The sequence below is a fragment of the Neophocaena asiaeorientalis genome, unplaced genomic scaffold (assembly GCF_003031525.2).
Source record: "Neophocaena asiaeorientalis asiaeorientalis breed wild unplaced genomic scaffold, Neophocaena_asiaeorientalis_V1.1 scaffold251, whole genome shotgun sequence".
NCBI lineage: Eukaryota > Metazoa > Chordata > Mammalia > Artiodactyla > Phocoenidae > Neophocaena > Neophocaena asiaeorientalis.
Window position 1 is genome coordinate 6,063,885 of NW_020173377.1, and position 19,256 is coordinate 6,083,140.

Consider the following 19,256-nt stretch of genomic DNA (forward strand, 5'->3'; position numbering starts at 1 on the left):
GGCAGATTCCTGGCCTGGCACCTTGCTGCAGGACCTTGGCTGGCATAGCATGCTTTCACTCACAGCCGGCACCTTCTCTAACTGTTGCTCATCTTCCGTCCTAGGCACAAGTGACCCCTGACAGCGATAAGAACAAGACATACTCTGTGGAGTATCTGCCCAAGGTCACCGGACTACACAAAGTAAGATAAGGCGTCATGGCCTTTGCTTGGACTGCCCTTCTGAGCCTGCTTCGTTATATGTGGAAGAAGAGTGGTTTTCTTAACTTCACTTCTGATTTTCCTTTCTGTTTATAAAAGTATCCACATTCATTGTAGAAAATTTGGGATCCCTCCGAGTCAGACTTAACACATTAGTTACTACGTGCAGATTGGTTGAATTCCACTAAGTCCTTTGCAATGTCATAAGATTTTTGTGACTCCACCTAGGTAACTGATAATTGTAGCTGCAAGCCTGGAGTGTAAATGCTAAGCTGTGGGTTCTTTGTCTTTAATGCTTCCTTAAGTATCCTTCTTCACGGTGCTCTGCAGCCTCTGTCAACATCGAAGCCTGGGTGCACAGAAGGCCAAATGACTATAGTGGAGGCCAGTGGCCCACCCAACCTGATAACCCTTAAAATTTAAAAGATGAGAACTTTGACTCAAAGTTGAGATGGAAATCTGTACTGTGTCTCAAATCCATGTATCTGAAAATGATCTTGGTCCCTTGAAAAATACTTTGACTCTTAGGTTTGAAATTCTAGAACCGTGCATTATATTAGGGAGACGGGGTCTCACTTGCAGCTGCCTTAAGAGTCCATTGTCTAGAGACTGAAGTATAAGTATTTGCGTATATCCTACTATAGAGGCTAATTTAGGCATGTCTGATGTGTTTTAATTTGCGAAAGGCGTGATGTCCCAGGCCCAGCTGTGTGACTGGTGGAGCCGGATGGGAGTCCCATTGAGGCCACTTCCCCAGGGCTCCTGGTTCCCTCACCTTTGTGTGTATGATCGGGAGGATGAACGAGCAGGCTGTCGGTGTATGTGGCTTTATACAGTGTTCTCGCTGAGCAGGAAGAAGTGATGATGTCTCACCTGCCTGTCACTTGTAGGTTACAGTCCTCTTTGCAGGACAGCACATCTCCAAGAGCCCATTCGAAGTAAATGTCGACAAGGCCCAGGGAGACGCCAGTAAAGTCACTGCGAAAGGTCCGGGCTTGGAAGCTGCTGGGAACATCGCCAATAAGCCCACCTACTTTGACATCTACACAGCAGGTAACACCTCTCCTCTTGCAAAGCCTGAGATAATCCTCAGGAACCTGAAGGCTTGGGATGCCTGACACTTCGTGTTTTAAATTGAAGAACCAACAACAAAAACAGCTTTTTCAAATGTGTTGGTTATATTCTTACATTTTTCAAAATCAGCTTTTCTTCTCTAAAATCTCATACTCAAGCTTAACTTGGATTATTATTAATAATTTCTGTATACATTTCTGACTTGGCTAAATAAATATTCCAAAGAACTAAGGTTTATGAATCATCTACTGGACCAAATTCCATGCAAGGTCCTGGGTGGGGGCTGGTAAGAAAGGGGATGAATAAACCACAATTCTTGAATTGTCAGTTTTCTTTTCAATGTAGAAAATAGAGAATGGGAGAAAAGGAAAGTTGGCTATGACTCTCCTCCCCTCCACCGGGAAACAGGTCCAGGTGTGAACCTTCTGCGTACCTCTCTGTCTCCTGCAGTTTGCATTTTCTACCTACTTTTGCCCTCATCAGCAGGGAGCTTTCTAGAGGGTGACTTGGGCTCGTGGAATGTTCTCTGTCTGCTAGGTGCTGGCGTGGGTGACATTGGTGTGGTGGTGGAAGATCCCCAGGGGAAGAACACCGTGGAGTTGCTCGTGGAAGACAGAGGAAACCAGGTGTATCGATGTGTGTACAAACCAGTGCAGCCTGGCCCCCATGTGGTCAAGGTCTCCTTTGCTGGGGACACCATTCCTAAGAGTCCCTTCATTGTACAGGTCGGGGAAGGTGAGTGCCAGGGGAGCTGACCGCATCTGCTTCTGTCATTCAGGCTAGCTGTGCATGACTGGGCTGTGAGGCCACGAGAATGGTCAGGGCCCAGCACTGAACTCAGGCCTGTCCCTTTGCTGCCAGGGCCCCTTTGGCAGGAAGTATCCTCAAGACATTAATACTAGTATCTACTTTGTCCTCAAGATATTAATACTAATATCTTCCTATGAGCCATGCAGTGACCTAAGTGCTTTATGTATTAACTTATTTAATCTGCCCCAAAACACTCATATTAGGATTCATGATCCTCACTGAGAGATACAGGACTGAAGCTGTTTGAGGAGTGGCGTTTGTGGCTGATGTTAACAGCAGTGGCATTGCTGGTGCCCTGCAGCCTCCTTTACTGGCTGTCAGGCACTGAGCACACTTGCATCTAATCATGACACCAGCCAGTGTGTTGCAGGGGCTATTGTTATCTCCAGTCTGCAGGCGGAGACACAAGGCTTAGGTATCATAAGGTATCAGTGACTGTGGAGTAGGCCTCAGTAGGAATAGAACCATGGTCTCTGTCAACCCCTTAACCATGCTGTTAAACTTCCTCTGCAGCCAGAAGCATGCATTTTTCTCTAACGTTAGACTGTTTCCTTCTGACTTTGTTACTCTTTTTTTTTTTTTTCCCCCAACTCTGCTACCTTTTCTAACCAATACTTGCCTCTCCCTGTTCTGTCCTCTGCATCTGCACCTGCAGACCTGGCTTCCTCTTCTGAATCCTGCCTCTGGGCCAGCCTGGACCCCGAAGCTGTTGGCTTCCTAGTTGAAAGCACTGGGCCAGAGGCATCTCGCTTGGTAAGGGCTGGTTGGTGGGGCTTCCATTGCCAGTTCTTTGTGCTGCCTGCAGTTGTCAACCAGACCTGTGCTGTTTGTGACTTCGGGAAATTACAGTGCAGGTGTTAGTACCACTTGTCCAGCCAGACCCCAAACCCACTCTCTAATTACATTTAAACATCACTAAGACATCTCAAGATAGTGGAAAATCACGTGGTTGCCTTCAAGCTCTTTAGTTCCATTTAGTGTTTATATGAACTGAGCGGTTATCCTTTTGATGTTGAGGCTGTTGCCCATGTTCAGAATTTCCATGAGTTGTTGTTGTTGTTTTTAAAGACGCATTTAAACCCTCCAAGGGAAGTCCTGTCATGCTGTTGTGGCTTATTTCTGGTATGGCCAACTTTTCTCCCCTTGACAAAGAAAAAAAAAAACAACCCAATGTATTCAGGAGCAGAATTCCCTTTGACATAATGCAAGAAAGAATTTTGAACAGCTTTCCTAGTTCCGGTGGTGTTTTCTGACTTCCTCTCACTCATGGACGACCTTTTTCATTTCTGGCATATCCATCTGTCACTTCTATTAGTTAGTATTTAATTAATAGTTTTTCTTTTGATGTACTATCCCTTCCTCCACTTAAATGATTTTAAGAAAAAAGAAGCTTTATGTCAGTTTTACAGTGGAAAACCAATAAACTTATGCTCATCCATGAACCACATAAAAGCATCTCTGCTCCAAGGGTGTGTGTATGTCTCTTTGGGAATGTCCACCTGAGGACATTGCAGGGAGGACGAGCCAGAGGAGGAACTATCTTCCTTCTGTAAAGAGTCTTGTCTTCTGGAGTTTGTGACCCCCCTAGCGTATAGAGAGCTGTCAGATACGCAGTGTCATGTTTGGAAAGGAGCAATGTGACATTTTACCCATTAATCTCCTGTTTCTATACTCGATGAGAAGGTAGCTCATGTTGTCAAAAAAGTCCTAGGGCACAAGGATGTCTTTTTTTTTTTTTTTTTTTTTTTTTTTTTGGGAGCGGGGAGCCCCAAGAATGTCTTTTGTCGACCTTCTGACAAACCCCATGGAACAGTTTTGTGGAACTCTTATGTAAGGAATGTTAGAAGCTACCTTTGTACTTAATTTTTAGACTTACAACTTTGGGTTTTTTAACTAGAGCTAGAATTCAAATTGAGAGTGGTGTTTATTCCTAATTGTTGCATTTATAGCTGCCCACATTCTGAGGACCTTGTAACAGACAGCACTGAAATGTTTATCTGCCTTGGCTGAGGTGGGGTTGACCTGGTCTTTTTTTGAGCTATCCTCTGGCTCTTCCTGTGGAAGACAGCAACATTTAGACTTAGAAATGGCTGATCTAAAGTTTGGAACAAGGTCAGATGTTTTCAAGTGCTCCATTTTCCAAGTAGACCCAGTCTTCCCAATTACTGGGCCCTTGAGTATGGCAATGAGGTTTGAACAATGTCCAGCCCTAGGTCTTAACTCTCTTTCACCACCAAGAGGATAAACGCCAGAATTCAGCCACTACCAGGAGCCCAGCAAATCCACGCTGTGCTCTCCTGCTTTCTTTGCCAAAGTAATTTTTCCCCAGTCCCTGTGCAGTGTGGCCGGACAAAGTTATGTTGTGTCTTTATTTGCTAGCCTGGTGTGCTCCCTGAACGGGACCCCTGGTCTCAGACAGCTGCTGCATACTCTTTGTGTAAAGCAAACATTTTCTTGGCGGGTGGCTCAAAGTTACCTTGGCTTGCTCAACTCGGACTAAAGAATGAAAGGTTGAATTGATGTTGAAACTGTGCTTGCAGCCTGTAATCCAAATGCCTGCCGGGCCAGTGGCCGAGGCCTACAGCCAAAAGGCATTCGCATCCGAGAAACTGCAGACTTCAAGGTCGACACCAAAGCTGCTGGAAGTGGAGAGCTCGGCGTAACCGTAAAGGGTCCTAGTAAGTGCTCCTTTGTTTCCCCATCTCAGGTATGATTTCGGCCAGCTTTGCAGCCATGGATCATTGCACAGCCAGTTCTGATCAATTTATCCCAGAGCGCTATGTCAAAGGTTTGAGGCTCTCAGGGCTCCATGCAGAAGGAAACAGTGATCATTTAATAATGTCTGCCCTGGATGTGGGAACAGTGGTGGCTTGACAGCCTCATGTTATTTTAAGGCTTCTGGGAATAGAAATAAATAATGGAGTTAGAACAGCAACATGAAGTGGCCCCTTTTTTTTTCTTTGAGGAAACCTAGGCTCAGAGAGGAAGGGTCTTGACCAAGGTCACATAGCTTGTAAGCATCTGAGCTGGAATTCAAGCCCAGTTTCCAAAGCCAGTAATTTTCCCTCTACAGGTTACATTTTATAAACGATGAAATGATGTCAGGTACCTAATTACTATGATCATTGCTTATAGAAGGAGGATAATTCCCTAAGATTAAGTTTTCTTTGTAGATTAATGCCATTTGTGGAAGAGTGCCTTGCACCCTACAGCTCATTCTTGCTCTGTCTTGGGAAAGGAGACAGAGAGCAGGAAGACGGGTATCTGCTCCATCCTCCAGTTTTCCCCCAGATCAGAGAAGCAGCTCGGCATTTCTAGTTGCAGGTGCAACAGCCTTGGCAGTTTCACTTCCAAGCTTTGTGGAATCTTCAGCTTCCTGCTCCAGGACTGCTCTCACCCTTTGTATTCCTAACAGGCTGGGGCAGGAATGTTCTGAGCTCCAGAAAGTTAATGTTTGATCTCAGAGCACTGAGCTTTGGGGCAGGCAGTGCCCTGAGGGCAGCCGAGGCTCTAGACTGCCCAGACCTGGTGTCAGGCTGCTCTGGGGCTGCCCCCGCTACCTTGGCTTGTTGTTACAGGGACTGAGGAGGCGTGTTTTTTCTGACCTTGGATTCTTGCTTTACTAAATGGCTTTCCCAGCCAAACCTCAGGGCTCAACATAAAACAAGTTCCTGCCTGATGGCTCAGTCTGGAGTTTTTGGGGTAGCCTCTAAAACCTGTCCTCTTGGAGACAGCATATAAGAGCTTTCTCGCTTTCATTATCTGGCTTTAGTTGAAAAGGATATACCGGGATACTAACCTCAGCCTCATGCCAAATACTCGTAAGGGTTCGCTCCCTCTCCAATTTTTGTGGGCGGCTAAATGGGTGGCTTCTTTCTTTTTTGGCTGCGTGAAGCTGCGTGCGGGCTTTCTCTAGTTGCGGCGAGTGGGGTCTACTTTTCGTTGTGGGGCGTGGGCTTCTCATTGCAGTGGCTTCTTGTTGCAGAGCACAGACACTAGGTGTGTGGGCTTCAGTAGTTGCAGCATGTGGGATCAGTTGTGGCACGTGGGCTTCAGTACTTGTGGCGTGTGGGCTCAGTAGTTGTGGCTTGCAGGCTGTAGAGCGCAGGCTCAGTAGTTATGGTGCACGGGCTTAGTTGCTCCGCGGCATGTGGGATCTTCACAGACCGGGGCTCGAACCTGTGCCCCCTGCACTGGCAGGTGGATTCTTAACCACTGTGCCACCAGGGAAGCCCCCCTGGATATCGCTGTCTTTCTGTCCTTGTCTTGTGGATTCTCGTTCTGAGCCTAGGATTGCATTGGAAAGATGGTGTGCTTCCTTCCCACAGAGGGTCTGGAGGAGCTGGTGAAGCAGAAAGGCTTTCTGGATGGAGTGTATGCATTTGAGTATTACCCCAGCACCCCGGGGAAATATAGCATCGCCATCACATGGGGGGGACACCACATTCCAAAGAGGTGAGTCTCCAGCTGGAGTTGCGTCTTCTCCAGAAGCATGCTTGGCCCAGGGCAGACTCGTGGTGGCGGCTTCCTGGGCTGCAGGAGGGAAAGAGAGCTGCTTTGTTGAAAGCTTTTTTTTTTTTTCTTTTTTCAGAGCAGCACACAGACATTTGGCCTGTTCTCAAAAGCAGCAGAAAGTCGCTGTGGTTTCAGCTGCCTTGCTTTAAATCAAATGCTGTCGGTTTGGGGCTGGTGGGAGGCAGAAGGCCAGAAGGAACAGTAATACAGAGCAAATGGGCTGAGTGTCTATATCCCTTATATATACTGCGATTCTCCTTTCACTGTGTGCCTCTGTTCAGGAATGCCATGGATAAAATGTCAAAATCTGCTATGGTTTACATTAGAATCCTCTGCGTGAGTGTGGTCAGGAACCGAGGGACACAGTCTACAGCTTTGCCTTGTGGGCTTCAGTTGCCTTCCCTGCATTCACATACTTTCCAGCTTTCCTGGGGGCAACTTTAAACTCTGAATAAATTCAGTTTACCTTGAGAAATATCTGGGCATATTATAAGTTTCTGAGAATCTAAGCAAACTTTTAAGAATCTCCTGTGCCAAAGTTAAAGCACATTCATTCGCGTATGAGATAAAGCCTAGTCAACCTAGTTTTCTTGTTATAGCATAAGCAGCAGATAGAAAAGTATGCATTCTCTTAGCCTTCCCGGGCTCACAGTCTGGTAAGCCCTGCACACAAAAGGTAAATGACCAGGATAGTGCAAGGCAGTGTGGCTTGAAGCAGCCCCATTACATGGTATTGTTGACATAACAATGGTGGGGGAACCTGCTTGGCTGGAGGAAGGGCTTGGCTGGAGATTGGGACTGCAGGGAAAAGTATCAGGCCAGTGGAAAGAATATGTGTAAAGAGCTTATAGCTGTACGTAGCCCCTTCTTTGCTCCTCTTTAATGGTTCCTCTGTTCCTTTTCTTCTAGCCCCTTTGAAGTTCAAGTTGGCCCTGAAGCAGGCATGCAGAAAGTCCGTGCATGGGGCCCTGGCCTCCATGGCGGGATTGTTGGGCGGTCGGCGGACTTCGTGGTGGAGTCCGTTGGTTCTGAGGTGGGGTCTCTGGGTGAGTGGAAGCAGCTTTTGGTGAGCTGAGATTGCAGGGTACCTGGATTACGTGTCAGGCTGTGTATTGAGGCCTCCTCTCAGCCTCACTACCCGGGGCTTCCTGGCCGCTTGACCATCTGAGGCCACCTCTGGGTACTGCTGTGGAATTGCAGTTCCCATCTCCCCCTGACCTTCCAGTTGCCCTCTGCCTCTGGCACCAGCATTCATTCATCCACAACACCTTGAGGGCAGAGGCCTTTTATGGATGTTGTGTCTAAAACAGCGCCAGGAACACAGTAGGCGCACGGCAGATATTACTGACTGATCCTGAGTTTAGATCAGTGAATGAATTTTGCTCAAACTAGAAATTTGGGGAGTAAATACTCTTTGGAGCATAACTGAGTATATTTTAAGTAAACATCTGATGTATATATGATCATTTTAGAACAATGATCAGTACCTCTCTCTCTGTAAAGGACCAGATAGCAAATATATCAGTACTGCGGGTCATATTCTCTCTGTCGCAACTATATGACTGCCTTGTAGCGTGAAAGCAGCCATAGAAAATCCGTAGGTGAGGGAGTATGGCTGTGTTCCTTATCTGCAAAAACAGGCAGTGGGTCAGATTTGGCCCAGCGGCCAAAGTTTGAGGACCTCTGTGTTAGCTAACAGAAATAAGCAAAGAGGGGGAAAGAGGAAATCACATTGAATTTTTCCTTTTAGAGAAATAATAAACATCTTAATATTGGGCTGGCCAAAAAGTTCTTTCGGGTTTTCCGTAAGATGTTACGGAAAAACCCGAACGAAGTTTTTTGGCCAATCCAGTATATCCTTGTAGACTAGAGGTAATATTAAGCCTTTAGGTATATCCTTGCAGACTTTTTCCCTGTACATAGGCATACGAATATTGATCTGCTGCAGAAATATCTGGGGGTAGCCTTTATATCTTTCTGCCTCAGGCAAATCTAGGCTGTGTCTGGATTTCCCATGGCTTCTGTGGAATTACAGTCCATCGATATAGCTACTGTTAGGCTCTCTAGTTATTTCCAGAGTTTTGCTATAAAAACAATGCTGTATATATATCCTTGTATCTAACTGTTTACACACATCCTTGGTTACTTCCTTCAGATAAAAGCCCAGAAGTGGATTTGGTGGGACAAAGGATGGGCATTGTTTTAAGGCTTTTGGCTTGTGTTGCCATATTGCCAACAGAAAGATTTGCTGGTTGACCTTCCTCTTTGACGATGTTTGAAAAAAAAAAAAAAGTATAAAATCCAACCTTCTGTCTCTAGTGAAGACTCAGTAGGCTTGGTTTTGTGGGAAAGGGACCTAAACAGATTTCAATCTTCTGGCTAACACTTGGTTTTCAGGGAGGCGGAGGGAGTGGGTTAGTAGTAACCCAGACTAGATACCTTCCGCCGTGTAACCAGGGGGATCCTCCCACCCTATCCCCCAGGGTTTGCTATTGAAGGCCCCTCCCAGGCAAAGATTGAGTATGATGACCAGAACGACGGATCGTGTGATGTCAAGTACTGGCCCAAGGAGCCCGGTGAATATGCCGTTCACATCATGTGTGACGATGAGGACATCAAAGACAGTCCCTACATGGCCTACATCCACCCCGCCTCGGGAGACTACAACCCGGATCTGGTGAATCAACTTGTCATGTTCTGGGCTCTCTTCTCTGGCTCCTGGCACTCCTCCCAGTGCCCACAGAGTTTCCTTGAGCAGCATGTGGAGAAATCGCAGAGGAGAGCCTTTGAGAGCTTAGGAAGGAAAAAGGCCTGAATTAGAAGCCTGGTAGTACCTCTTAGTACATTTGTAACATGGGGCACGTAACTTACCTCTCTGACTCTATCAAACGGGAATGATGCGAGTGTCTGCTTCTTAGAGTTTCTGTCATGATTCAAGGAGGTAATGTGAATGAAGACAGCCCTTAGAACAGTGCCTGGCCCACAGAGGGGGCTCTGTAAGCTGCTATTTTCTCGCAACCCCGAGCATCATATTTCAGTCTTGCCACTTGCTATAGTTATTATTTCAAGGTGATCCATAGATAAAGGTTTTAAAATTTTCCTCCCCAGCTCCCCTTCTCTTAACTTGGAGCAGTGTTTGCAAGAGCTTCTCTCAAACATTTAGCAAGCTGGTTAGCATCAAGTCTGAGCCAGCCTGGCTGACAGGAGGAACCCTTGCCCCTGCCATGTGTGCTGCTGTTGGCCCACCTGGACAGCTGACCGTAGGGTGACATCAGTCCAGGCTGGCAGCTGCTCGTCTTTGGCCAACTGCTGGTCCTTTACTCTCTGGGGCTGCAAACTTTTGGAGTGTTGTCAGTGGGAGAGGTTCTGAGCCCTCACAAAGCAGGAGCATTGAAACTGGAGGTGGGCATGGCTGGAGGTCCCTGCCCCGGTTACTGCACAGATTAAGGCAGGGAGCACCAGGCCAGTTTGGGGCCTGGTTTTACAGACTTTTTCTCCGGCATGTTTTTATTTTTAAGTCCCAGCCTACTTTAGCATTTTCCTTCCCGTAACCATCCTATTATGTAGGTACTGTGAAGCCAGACACAGTTGTTTTCCTTTTCTCCCATTTCCTGGTTACCAGTCTTCTGATAGGAACACAGTTAGAACATTACACAGAAAGAGAATCACTATTGGCCCTTTGCCCCAGGTTCAAGCATACGGGCCAGGTTTGGAGAAATCTGGGTGCATTGTCAACAATCTGGCCGAGTTCACCGTGGATCCTAAGGATGCCGGCAAAGCTCCCTTAAAGATATTTGCTCAGGTAAGTTTCTAGGGACGACCCGTGCAGGTAATTGTCAGGTAACAGGATCCATCCACGTAATGGAAAGTCGCTCAGTCCATCTGATCCTCAGTTTCCTCATCCACACACTGCGAATAACAATGTTTATTTTGTAGGGTTTATGTGAGGACTAAATGAGATTCTAACATGTAAAGCAAGGGGCAAATTTTTATGATTTGTGCTCCGTGGAAATGAGGCTTGATTGTTTCAGATTTCCCTGTAAATGTCCTTCAGTGTGGCCGAAGCTACTTACACTGTGATGGGAGGGTTTGTAAACAAGGGTTTATCAAATATATTTATCTAATTTAATTGAATTTGGCCCAAGGATTTAAATGCAGGAATTAAAATTAAGAAGCACTGAGTGACCATGGCTTTCTTTTGGGACCGTTTTCTCTTAGTAAGTAAAAATGCGTACATGCATGTAGTGTTTTATCACTTGTGTTCATAGGTGCTATCATAGGTGTTCCACGAGATTTTGTGGGATGAGTGAGCAGTGACTTGGTTGTCTTGGGAGGCCACAGTGGATGGAGACAGTGTGAGGGTCGGCTCTGTTCTTAGCCTCTGCCCTTCTGCAGGACGGGGACGGCCAGCCCATTGACATCCAGATGCAGAGCCGGATGGATGGCACCTACGCTTGCTCCTACACCCCGGTGAAGCCCATCAAGCACACCATTGCCGTGGTCTGGGGAGGTGTCAACATCCCGCACAGCCCTTACAGGGTAGGTTGTGAGGTGAAACCTTGGTCGTGGTAATGAAAAAGCCCAGTCCTGAGGCCAGTCTGGACTCCATGCTTGATGGCCAAGGTAAATATATGGAAAGACCCATGCTTGGTGGGCCTTGGAAGATGGAGTGGCCCAAAGGGCCGAGTGCTGTAGATTGCCCAGAAGTATAACATTCTAACAACTGAGAGTGTCTTTACTGGATCCATGGGGAGAAGAACTTGATTACAACTTTTCTCCCCGTCCTCTCTAGGTCAACATCAGGCAGGGTAGCCATCCCCAGAAGGTCAAAGTGTTTGGGCCAGGAGTGGAGAGAAGTGGACTGAAGGCGCACGAGCCTACTCACTTCACAGTGGACTGTACCGAGGCTGGCGAAGGTGAGAGGGGGCTTCACCCGACTCAGTGCTTGTTGTTTCTTGGGGAAGGAAGTTCTCTTTGTAATGTTTCATGGGTAATGAACTTTGAACCAGGAGATATTAACCCACCTGAATAGGTAATTGTTCATCTGATGAGCCTGTGTGTCAGTTCCGTGGTGATATCTTTGCTAATCCTCCGTTCTGTCTGCAAAACCATTATTTAAATACCATCCCTTTCTCAGGTTTCTTACTGGAAACTTCCCAGTTGCTTTTCTGGGGTGTGAGCCTGAGCTGGAAGTGATTGCATGGGACGTGCTGTTTCTTGTAAACCGGTGCTAATAAGCTGGTCTGTTCCAGGTGATGTCAGCGTTGGCATTAAATGTGATGCCCGGGTGTTAAGTGACGATGAGGAAGACGTGGATTTTGACATTATTCACAACGCCAATGACACGTTTACTGTCAAATATGTGCCTCCTGCCGCCGGGCGATACACTATCAAAGTTCTCTTTGCCTCTCAGGTGTGTGTTTGGACTTGGGTTCTTTCTGGCCACCTGTGTTCATATTTCCTTTTTGCTTTTTTCAGCAACAGGGAAGGTGTCTTGAGAACTCCGCCCAATAGTTTTCCTCTCTGCTTCCTTAAAACCAAGAAGGAACAAACACACCCAGAACTAAAATTGTACCACTTTCTAACAAAAGTGGGGCCGTGTAGTCAGTGGTTAAAAGCCAGACTCTGGAAAGAAATTGGATCGTTACAAACTTTCATCCGGTTTTTGAATGAAACGTAATTCGTTTCTAGATGTGTGCTATACTTTCACTGAAATGATGACCTTGGCCTCAGGCTTTAAACTTTTCTAGGGAGAGGGGTTTTGAATTTCAGACAGAATTCATACTTACATGTGATAATGAAGACAAGGAGGCGCAGTACCCTAAAACAGGGAATAATGGAATCCTGGTGATTCAGAGTCATCTTACGTAAAGATACAGGGACCTCAGGAGAAAGGTCTGTGCCTTAAAGGCATTGGTCTTGAGTTGGCTTCATCCACTTAACCTGTTCTGCCTTTATTCTGAAAGAGTCTTTTTGAAGAATTGCAATCATTGCATTTATAATCAATTCCTTGCATTCGTCAAACCCTAGCTCTCTGTTGTCCCTGGAGGAATGTCCCTTTCCTTCCTCCGACCCCGTGTATTATTGTTGTTCGGGGTTTTATTTTTGGTAGTATTTTGTATCCTAAGTACTCAGCATTTGGTGTCAAAGGCTGAGAGTTGTCAGAGTGGTTTGTGGAAACCCATCCTTTAGCTGTGATGTCAGGGATCCAGGTATTCATGAGTGACCACTGATGGCCCTTACCTGATGCTAGCGCCTGAAGACTTGACCAATGGTAACGGAAGTGGCTCACCATCTGCTAGAGTGGAAGTCATGCTGAGGTCTCCTCCTTTGCTTTGGGCAGAAGGCTAAGCTCAGGCAGTGGCTTCAGGGACTTTCCTACTGAGACAGTGTCTCTGCTACAGGAAATTCCCGCCAGCCCTTTCAGAGTCAAAGTCGACCCTTCCCACGACGCCAGCAAAGTGAAGGCAGAAGGCCCGGGGCTCAGCAAAGCAGGTAAGGTGGCATGTGTGCATGAGGTCACCCTGGAGGCAGTGGGCATGGTTGGTCCAGGGCCGTGAGTGACTTACCTCCCCTGGAGCAGGGGCTCTGTTGGGGCTCCAGTTCAGCAGGGGCCCTGCTCAGCGGAGCCGCTGGCCGAACGCCAGCCCCTGTCTCCACCTACTGCCTTGCGGAAGCCTGTGCTGATGAACCTGTCAGACTGGTGCTAAAAGTGAAACCCCTCCAGCTGGGCCTGTCTCCTCACTTCACTGTCCCCTCCCAGGTGTGGAAAACGGGAAACCGACCCACTTCACCGTCTACACCAAAGGGGCCGGAAAAGCCCCCCTCAATGTGCAGTTCAGCAGCCCCCTTCCTGGCGACACCGTGAAGGATTTGGACGTCATTGATAATTACGACTATTCCCACACCGTTAAATACACGCCCACCCAGCAGGTAGGGCCCCTCCCCACTCGGTGCTGGGCTGGGTCACTCTGGACACCAGGGGGCGGGGGCGGCGGCAATCTGTGCTCTGAGCTGTGCTGCTCTGTGGCAGGAGGAGATTCCCCCTTTCCTTCTGAACCCCGCTGGGAACGCTGACGAAAAGCCTGATGGGTTCTACCAGGAGGGCCTGGAGGATTCCCCAAGAACAAGCAGGAAGCTAGTTGTTTTTTCCCACCCCCATTTCCCACCTCCGTTCTTGGTTTTAGTGTTTTACTAATTACTCACAGGGAAAGAATTGCCATGCCTTTGTCCTTGCTGGCCCTTTTGCCTTAGTTTACCCTTTTTACGAGGTGGTGCAGTGGGGTCTTTCTCAAAGAGCCTTTAGTCCCTCAAGCCCGAAATGGTACTTCAAGCACTAAATTATTCCCTTTTACAAAATACAGGAATACAGACAGGATTTTGTCATCCCGGCTGCTTTACTCTGGTTGTTTTAGGCAATAAGGACCTAAAAATCTACCTCTCTGATGAATTCATGTTTACTTATTTAAAATTTTATTTTGATTCATGGCTACATGTCTAGGGTCTGGGGAGCTCCTATAGAAAAGCCTGGATTCTCCCACTTATGCATAGTGTTCTAAACAGTCACTCCAAACCTCTGAGATTCCTTCATTCTTGAAGAAGAGTCCCCCTATGTGAGAAATGCCATTTTTAAGGGAGGAAGGGCGATGCTTTCTGTAGAAGCACTGTTCGAAAAGCATCACTTCTGCCCTGGGCCCTCTCAGTGGGACCTGGCCAGAGTGTAGTGGGAAAGAATGAGGGGTACAGTGAGGATGAGGGAGTGGTGTGGGTGTCCCCCCTGCACTGGGGGCTACACATGCTTGGAGATGGAATCTTTACTATGAGAACTTGCCTGGCAGTGCGAGGTTCTCTAGGGCAGGTTCTTATGTGGCCCTTTATCTCCACATGTGCTTCTTCCTGTGGTTTCTCTTTACCCTAATGAGGGTTCATTATTAGTAATGGTAAAATGAAAACTTTTGTAGATGAATACGGTTTTCTCATCAGGCTGCTCTGTGCTAATTATTTAGGTAATTATTTTCCTAGTGATGCTTATCAGGGCTGATGGGAGGCTTACCACTGGCAACACCAGCTTGATAGCGTCTTTGTTGCCAATTCTCCACATTCCTTAGGAGAAGGTACCAGAAAGCATGGCCATGATCGCTCGTCAAGATCACAAGACTCTTGTGAAAACATTTTGAGACTCTTGATCCTATATACCTTTTTGTGTTTCGGCTGAGTTGCTAGAAAGTAAGTTGCAGACGTCAGGACAGCCTCAGGTTTTGACCTGCACCCCCAGAAAGGACTTTAGAACCCGATGCCCTGGATGCTCCCAGCTGCCAGTCAAGGTGGAGGTGGAGGTCGGGAGCCCAGTCCTGTTTTATCACATTTGAAATGTAGCTAGAGTGGGAAGCGCCTTACTCTAGAGTCACCCCAAGGTCAAGTTCATCCATATGTCTGATCGTAGCAGGTCTGAGGGCTGTTGGCATGCTTGGTGGCCTCTTGGGGCTATTTGTGCAAATGCTGTCAGTCCCTGCCTTTACTGCGATGACTCCACGGTGCCTCTCCCATCCCTCTCGTTTGTTGTTTAGAGTGAGGTTTACTGTTTTATTATTTGGGCAAATTGCAATTCTGCCTGTTTCTCTATGGCAAAGAAAACAGATTAAATCTCTACTCTTAGATTGTGAGTTTCCAAGGTTAGGGTATCATGTTATATATATCTTTCCATTCTCAGCCCCAAGCACAGGGTCTGGTGCTGTAATTGCTTTGTATGATTTATGGCCGAATGGGTGAATAAACGAAGTGGAGCCTCAACTCACAAGCAGAACAACATGAGAACTTTGTAATCTGGTAGGAGAGTGGAGCTGACACATCCTCATTCTACTTTGAACTCTCTTTTCTGAAGAGCTAACAGCTAACAGCTCAAGATTGGGTGAAATAAGCGTGCCTTTGAGCTCTGCTCTTGGATGTGGTTAAGAGACTTGGGTCAACCCAGAAAGCCGCACGGGGTTACTTTTCAGGTCGCTGCCCACAGGCACACCTTCTTGTGGTGGTTTTAGGGATTAAGAGGCTGGAACTTTCCAGAAATGCAGCTGTTGAGTGTGTGTGGAGAGACAAGGGTGGATCCTGGCTTAGGGTGAATGCTTAACCCTCAGATTTTGGGCTGCTGTGTGAGGCACTGCGGCCCCCACCCGACTGCTGGCTCTTTGCTCCGTGACACCTGCGAGCGGCTGCTGTCCCCTGCAGGGCCCCAGTCCACAGCTCACCTGCCTGCCGTGGACCAGTGATGGACGTTGCTGGTTGATCCTGTTCTTGTTGGAAGACAGTGGTCAGAGTTTTTGCCTTAGCGGGGAGTGGACTTCTTGGGCTGGGGCTTGAAGACCTGCCTAGAGGTCAAAGGTAGAAGGGCCATTATACAATGACAGTTTCCCTGGAGGATTTTGCCTTCTGTGCTTTTCGTTGTCTGTGGCCTCAATGACTTCAGTTTCTCACCCCAAGCTTCCCTGAACAGAGTGGTTTGAGGAGCCGGTGGCAACAGCTCCCCGACATGCCGAGTCAGGAGCCACTGGGAACTGAGAACTCCACATGCTGCTGTGGCGCCTTTAGGAAGCCCCCGGAGCTCACTGGGCCTCACAGGAGAACAGTCCCTCCCTTGAAAGGTTATTACTGTTGGTGGCCATAGCTGTCACAGAGGTCTCTGGAGGAGGGGGCTGTGGTTAGCTTTCTCGGTCCTTTCCTCATGGGTCTCGTGCAGAATGAGGTGAAGGTCTCAGAAGCCTGGAAGGGAGAGGATAAACCCATCTGGCAGGACTTCCCAGTGGTTAAGACTCCACGCTTTCACTGCAGGAGGCACGGGTTCAATGCCTGGTCGGGGAAGTTCCGCGTGCCGTGTGGTGTGGCCCCAAAATAAATAAAATACAACTGTGTGGCCATCAGCAAAGTCTCTGAAATGCACTGGTGGTCACTGTTCAGATCTTCCTCACTTCCTAGCCTCCTGGGGAAAATGCATAGGCCGTTCCTTGGCTGGGGCCTCAGAGGAAATCTTGAAGTGCTACAGGCCATCGCAGGTGTAAATCTCTTAAGCTTTCTTTCTCCCCCTCATTAGGTTATTTAAGGTACAGTTAATTTCCTGTCTCAGTTTTGTTGTGTTTTGTATAACTGGTAATGAGAATATGCTTTCTTTTATGGGACAGATGGGCTTAACTGAAAGAGGATTTTCCCCTCACTCCTTTGGCACTCCAGAGAAGTGGTCTCCTGAATTCTAGTGGGTGGTGGAGAAGGTTTTTCCAGAACCCTTGGTTAGCTGGGAGGCCTAGCCCTCGAGGAGTTCGGGGTTTGGGGGCATACCCTCGGGAAGAGCTGGCATGTTGGCAATGCCTTGAGGGCTGAAGCAACAAACCAGGCCCCGCTCTGTTGAATGTGACCTCGTACATCTTACCATGAGATATTATACTCTTCAGATAGTGGGCTCATTGGTTTTGTGTGCAGTGCTAATACATCCTGGAAAGTCAGTCCTCCCTCCTTCATTGATGCAACTAATTTTTGTCTTGTCTTTTCCCTCCTTCTTTATTACACAAGGAATGTGAGAAAATATTCATAGGCCAAAAGCTACACCCTTTTAACACTTGGTCCGTGACAGCTTTCAGCAGGGACTGAATTTTAGCGAGCCCTCTGTATTCCTGCAAGGAATCATCCCTCCCTCCCCCTTGCTTCTTCCCTTCCCACATCCTCTTACGTGATGCCCAGACATTTGAGGTGAGGAGGGCCTTAATCTACTGAGACAGCTGTGGGCTTTCATGGAGGCTTGGTTTGGAGGGAGGGGACTCAGCCGACCGTGGAGAGAGGAAGCCAGCAGCGAGTGGGCCAGGACTGGCCGCACTGTGCCTCCATGGCCTCGGGGCTGCTGGCGAGGGGACTGCCAATCCCACAGGCTCAGTCTGCCTTCACACTGGCAACTTTTCTTTCATTGCCATAGATGCGCGAGTTTCGATACTCTGCAGTGGTCTCTGAACAGCCCCAGGCAAACTCTTGCAAATTCATTTCTCAGCCTAGTGGCCTGAAATCCCAGCACATGGAGACAAAAGATTTTGTTCGGTTAGAGGCCCCCAGGCCTCCCTGCTTTGCCTATGGCCAGGGCTGGTTGTTTAGCTGGGTGGGGAGGTAACATGGCCGAGCGGCTAGGACTGACACAGGTTTGGGTACCATGGGCATGAGGCCCCGCTCTTGCGCTGGGGCAAGTGATTTTACCTTCCTGAGCTGTAGTTTCATCTCCTGGAAAAATGGTAAGAACAGCGGGAACGCCCTCTTAGGACCGTTTTGAGATTGAATTAAGGAAATGCTTAAAAGGATGAGCATGGTGTGCTCATTAAGCTGTCCCTGTTGTTGTTAGTTGCTCTTTTTCGTCTGATTTCTCTGTCATTCTTGCCATGGAGCCCCAAAACTTAGAGAAATATATCTGAGATGCTTTCTGAATCAGCTGGAGTCTTATACCCTGTGTCTCTGGGAAGAATGAAAGACCTGGAAGGCAGGTTGAAACGGCAAGGTAGTATGTTGGTACCCAAACGTGTCCTCGGTTTTCTCTCTCATTCCAGGGCAGCATGCAGGTTCTGGTTACATACGGTGGCGATCCCATCCCTAAAAGCCCTTTCACGGTGGGCGTGGCCGCTCCGCTGGATCTGAGCAGGATAAAAATTAATGGGCTGGAAAACAGTAAGTGTGTCATGAATGGTGGGGGGCGATGGGTCATTGAAGAGCAGTTACATCCCCTTCAAAGACAATTTGCAGGGAAGCAAATTCTGCCATATGAGATTTTGCAGTCAGACAGACAGGTTTGAATTAGGGCTATCCTGTGGAGTAGCTCTGTGACCCTACCTGCCCCTTCACCTCACCAAGCCTCCGTTTTCTCATTTGTTCCGTGGAGGTGGGGGAAGAATACTCAAGGGAATATTGTGAGAATTAAATGAGCTAATAATTCAGGAGCTGGGTCATAGTCAGTCCTCGGTAGCTGCTGGCATCACAGCAGAAAGTTTTTATGACAGAGAATTTGGGGCATGTTGCCCTCTGACAAATTTCTATTGTGCCAACACTCCTTGGCCACTGAATCCACCTTAGGGTCAAGCATAAAAGCCAACTTCCGGGCTCTCAGAAACCACAACTAGTCTGGATATTCCTTTAGCTTGTCAGGTATCTTATTAGTACAAGCTCATTTAAACAGATGAAATAACTGAATGAATAAATGAAAAAGTGAAGAGAATAGTACAATATGAACACTCATGTACTTATCACTCAGCTTCTCAAGTTTAACACGTGATCATAAAAGTATTTTTTACACAGGTCATACAAAAATCCATTTTTCATCTAAAAGACATCACAAGGGGCTTCCCTGGTGGCACAGTGGTTGGGGGTCCGCCTGCCGATGCAGGGGACACAGGTTCGTGCCCCAGTCTGGGAGGATCCCATGTGCCGCGGAGCGGCTGGGCCTGTGAGCCATGGCCGCTGAGCCTGCGCGTCTGGAGCCTGTGCTCCGCAACGGGCGAGACCACAACCGTGAGAGGCCCGAGTACCGCAAAAAGAAAAAAAGACATCACACACAAGAATATGTTCTACTTGAAGCATTACCTTTCCCACTCCCTATAGGGTTAACCAAAGTTACCAGTTTAGTTTCTGTCCTTCCACATCTTC

At 47.7% G+C, this 19,256-nt stretch overlaps 1 protein-coding gene across 4 annotated transcripts in view; it reads left to right on the forward strand.

Moving 5' to 3' along the window:
* FLNB (filamin B) overlaps positions 1-19,256 on the forward strand; it is a 138,848-nt gene that overhangs the window by 71,349 nt on the left and 48,243 nt on the right. For all 4 annotated transcript variants that reach the window (XM_024746378.1, XM_024746379.1, XM_024746380.1 and 1 more), the window contains exons 6-19: positions 105-182; positions 1,091-1,253; positions 1,812-2,009; positions 4,625-4,762; positions 6,413-6,539; positions 7,509-7,645; positions 9,083-9,276; positions 10,288-10,401; positions 10,995-11,138; positions 11,392-11,515; positions 11,852-12,012; positions 13,004-13,094; positions 13,363-13,532; positions 18,167-18,284. In XM_024746378.1, coding sequence (XP_024602146.1) covers positions 105-182; positions 1,091-1,253; positions 1,812-2,009; positions 4,625-4,762; positions 6,413-6,539; positions 7,509-7,645; positions 9,083-9,276; positions 10,288-10,401; positions 10,995-11,138; positions 11,392-11,515; positions 11,852-12,012; positions 13,004-13,094; positions 13,363-13,532; positions 18,167-18,284 — 1,957 coding nt within the window. The remainder of the gene's footprint in view (positions 1-104; positions 183-1,090; positions 1,254-1,811; positions 2,010-4,624; positions 4,763-6,412; positions 6,540-7,508; positions 7,646-9,082; positions 9,277-10,287; positions 10,402-10,994; positions 11,139-11,391; positions 11,516-11,851; positions 12,013-13,003; positions 13,095-13,362; positions 13,533-18,166; positions 18,285-19,256) is intronic.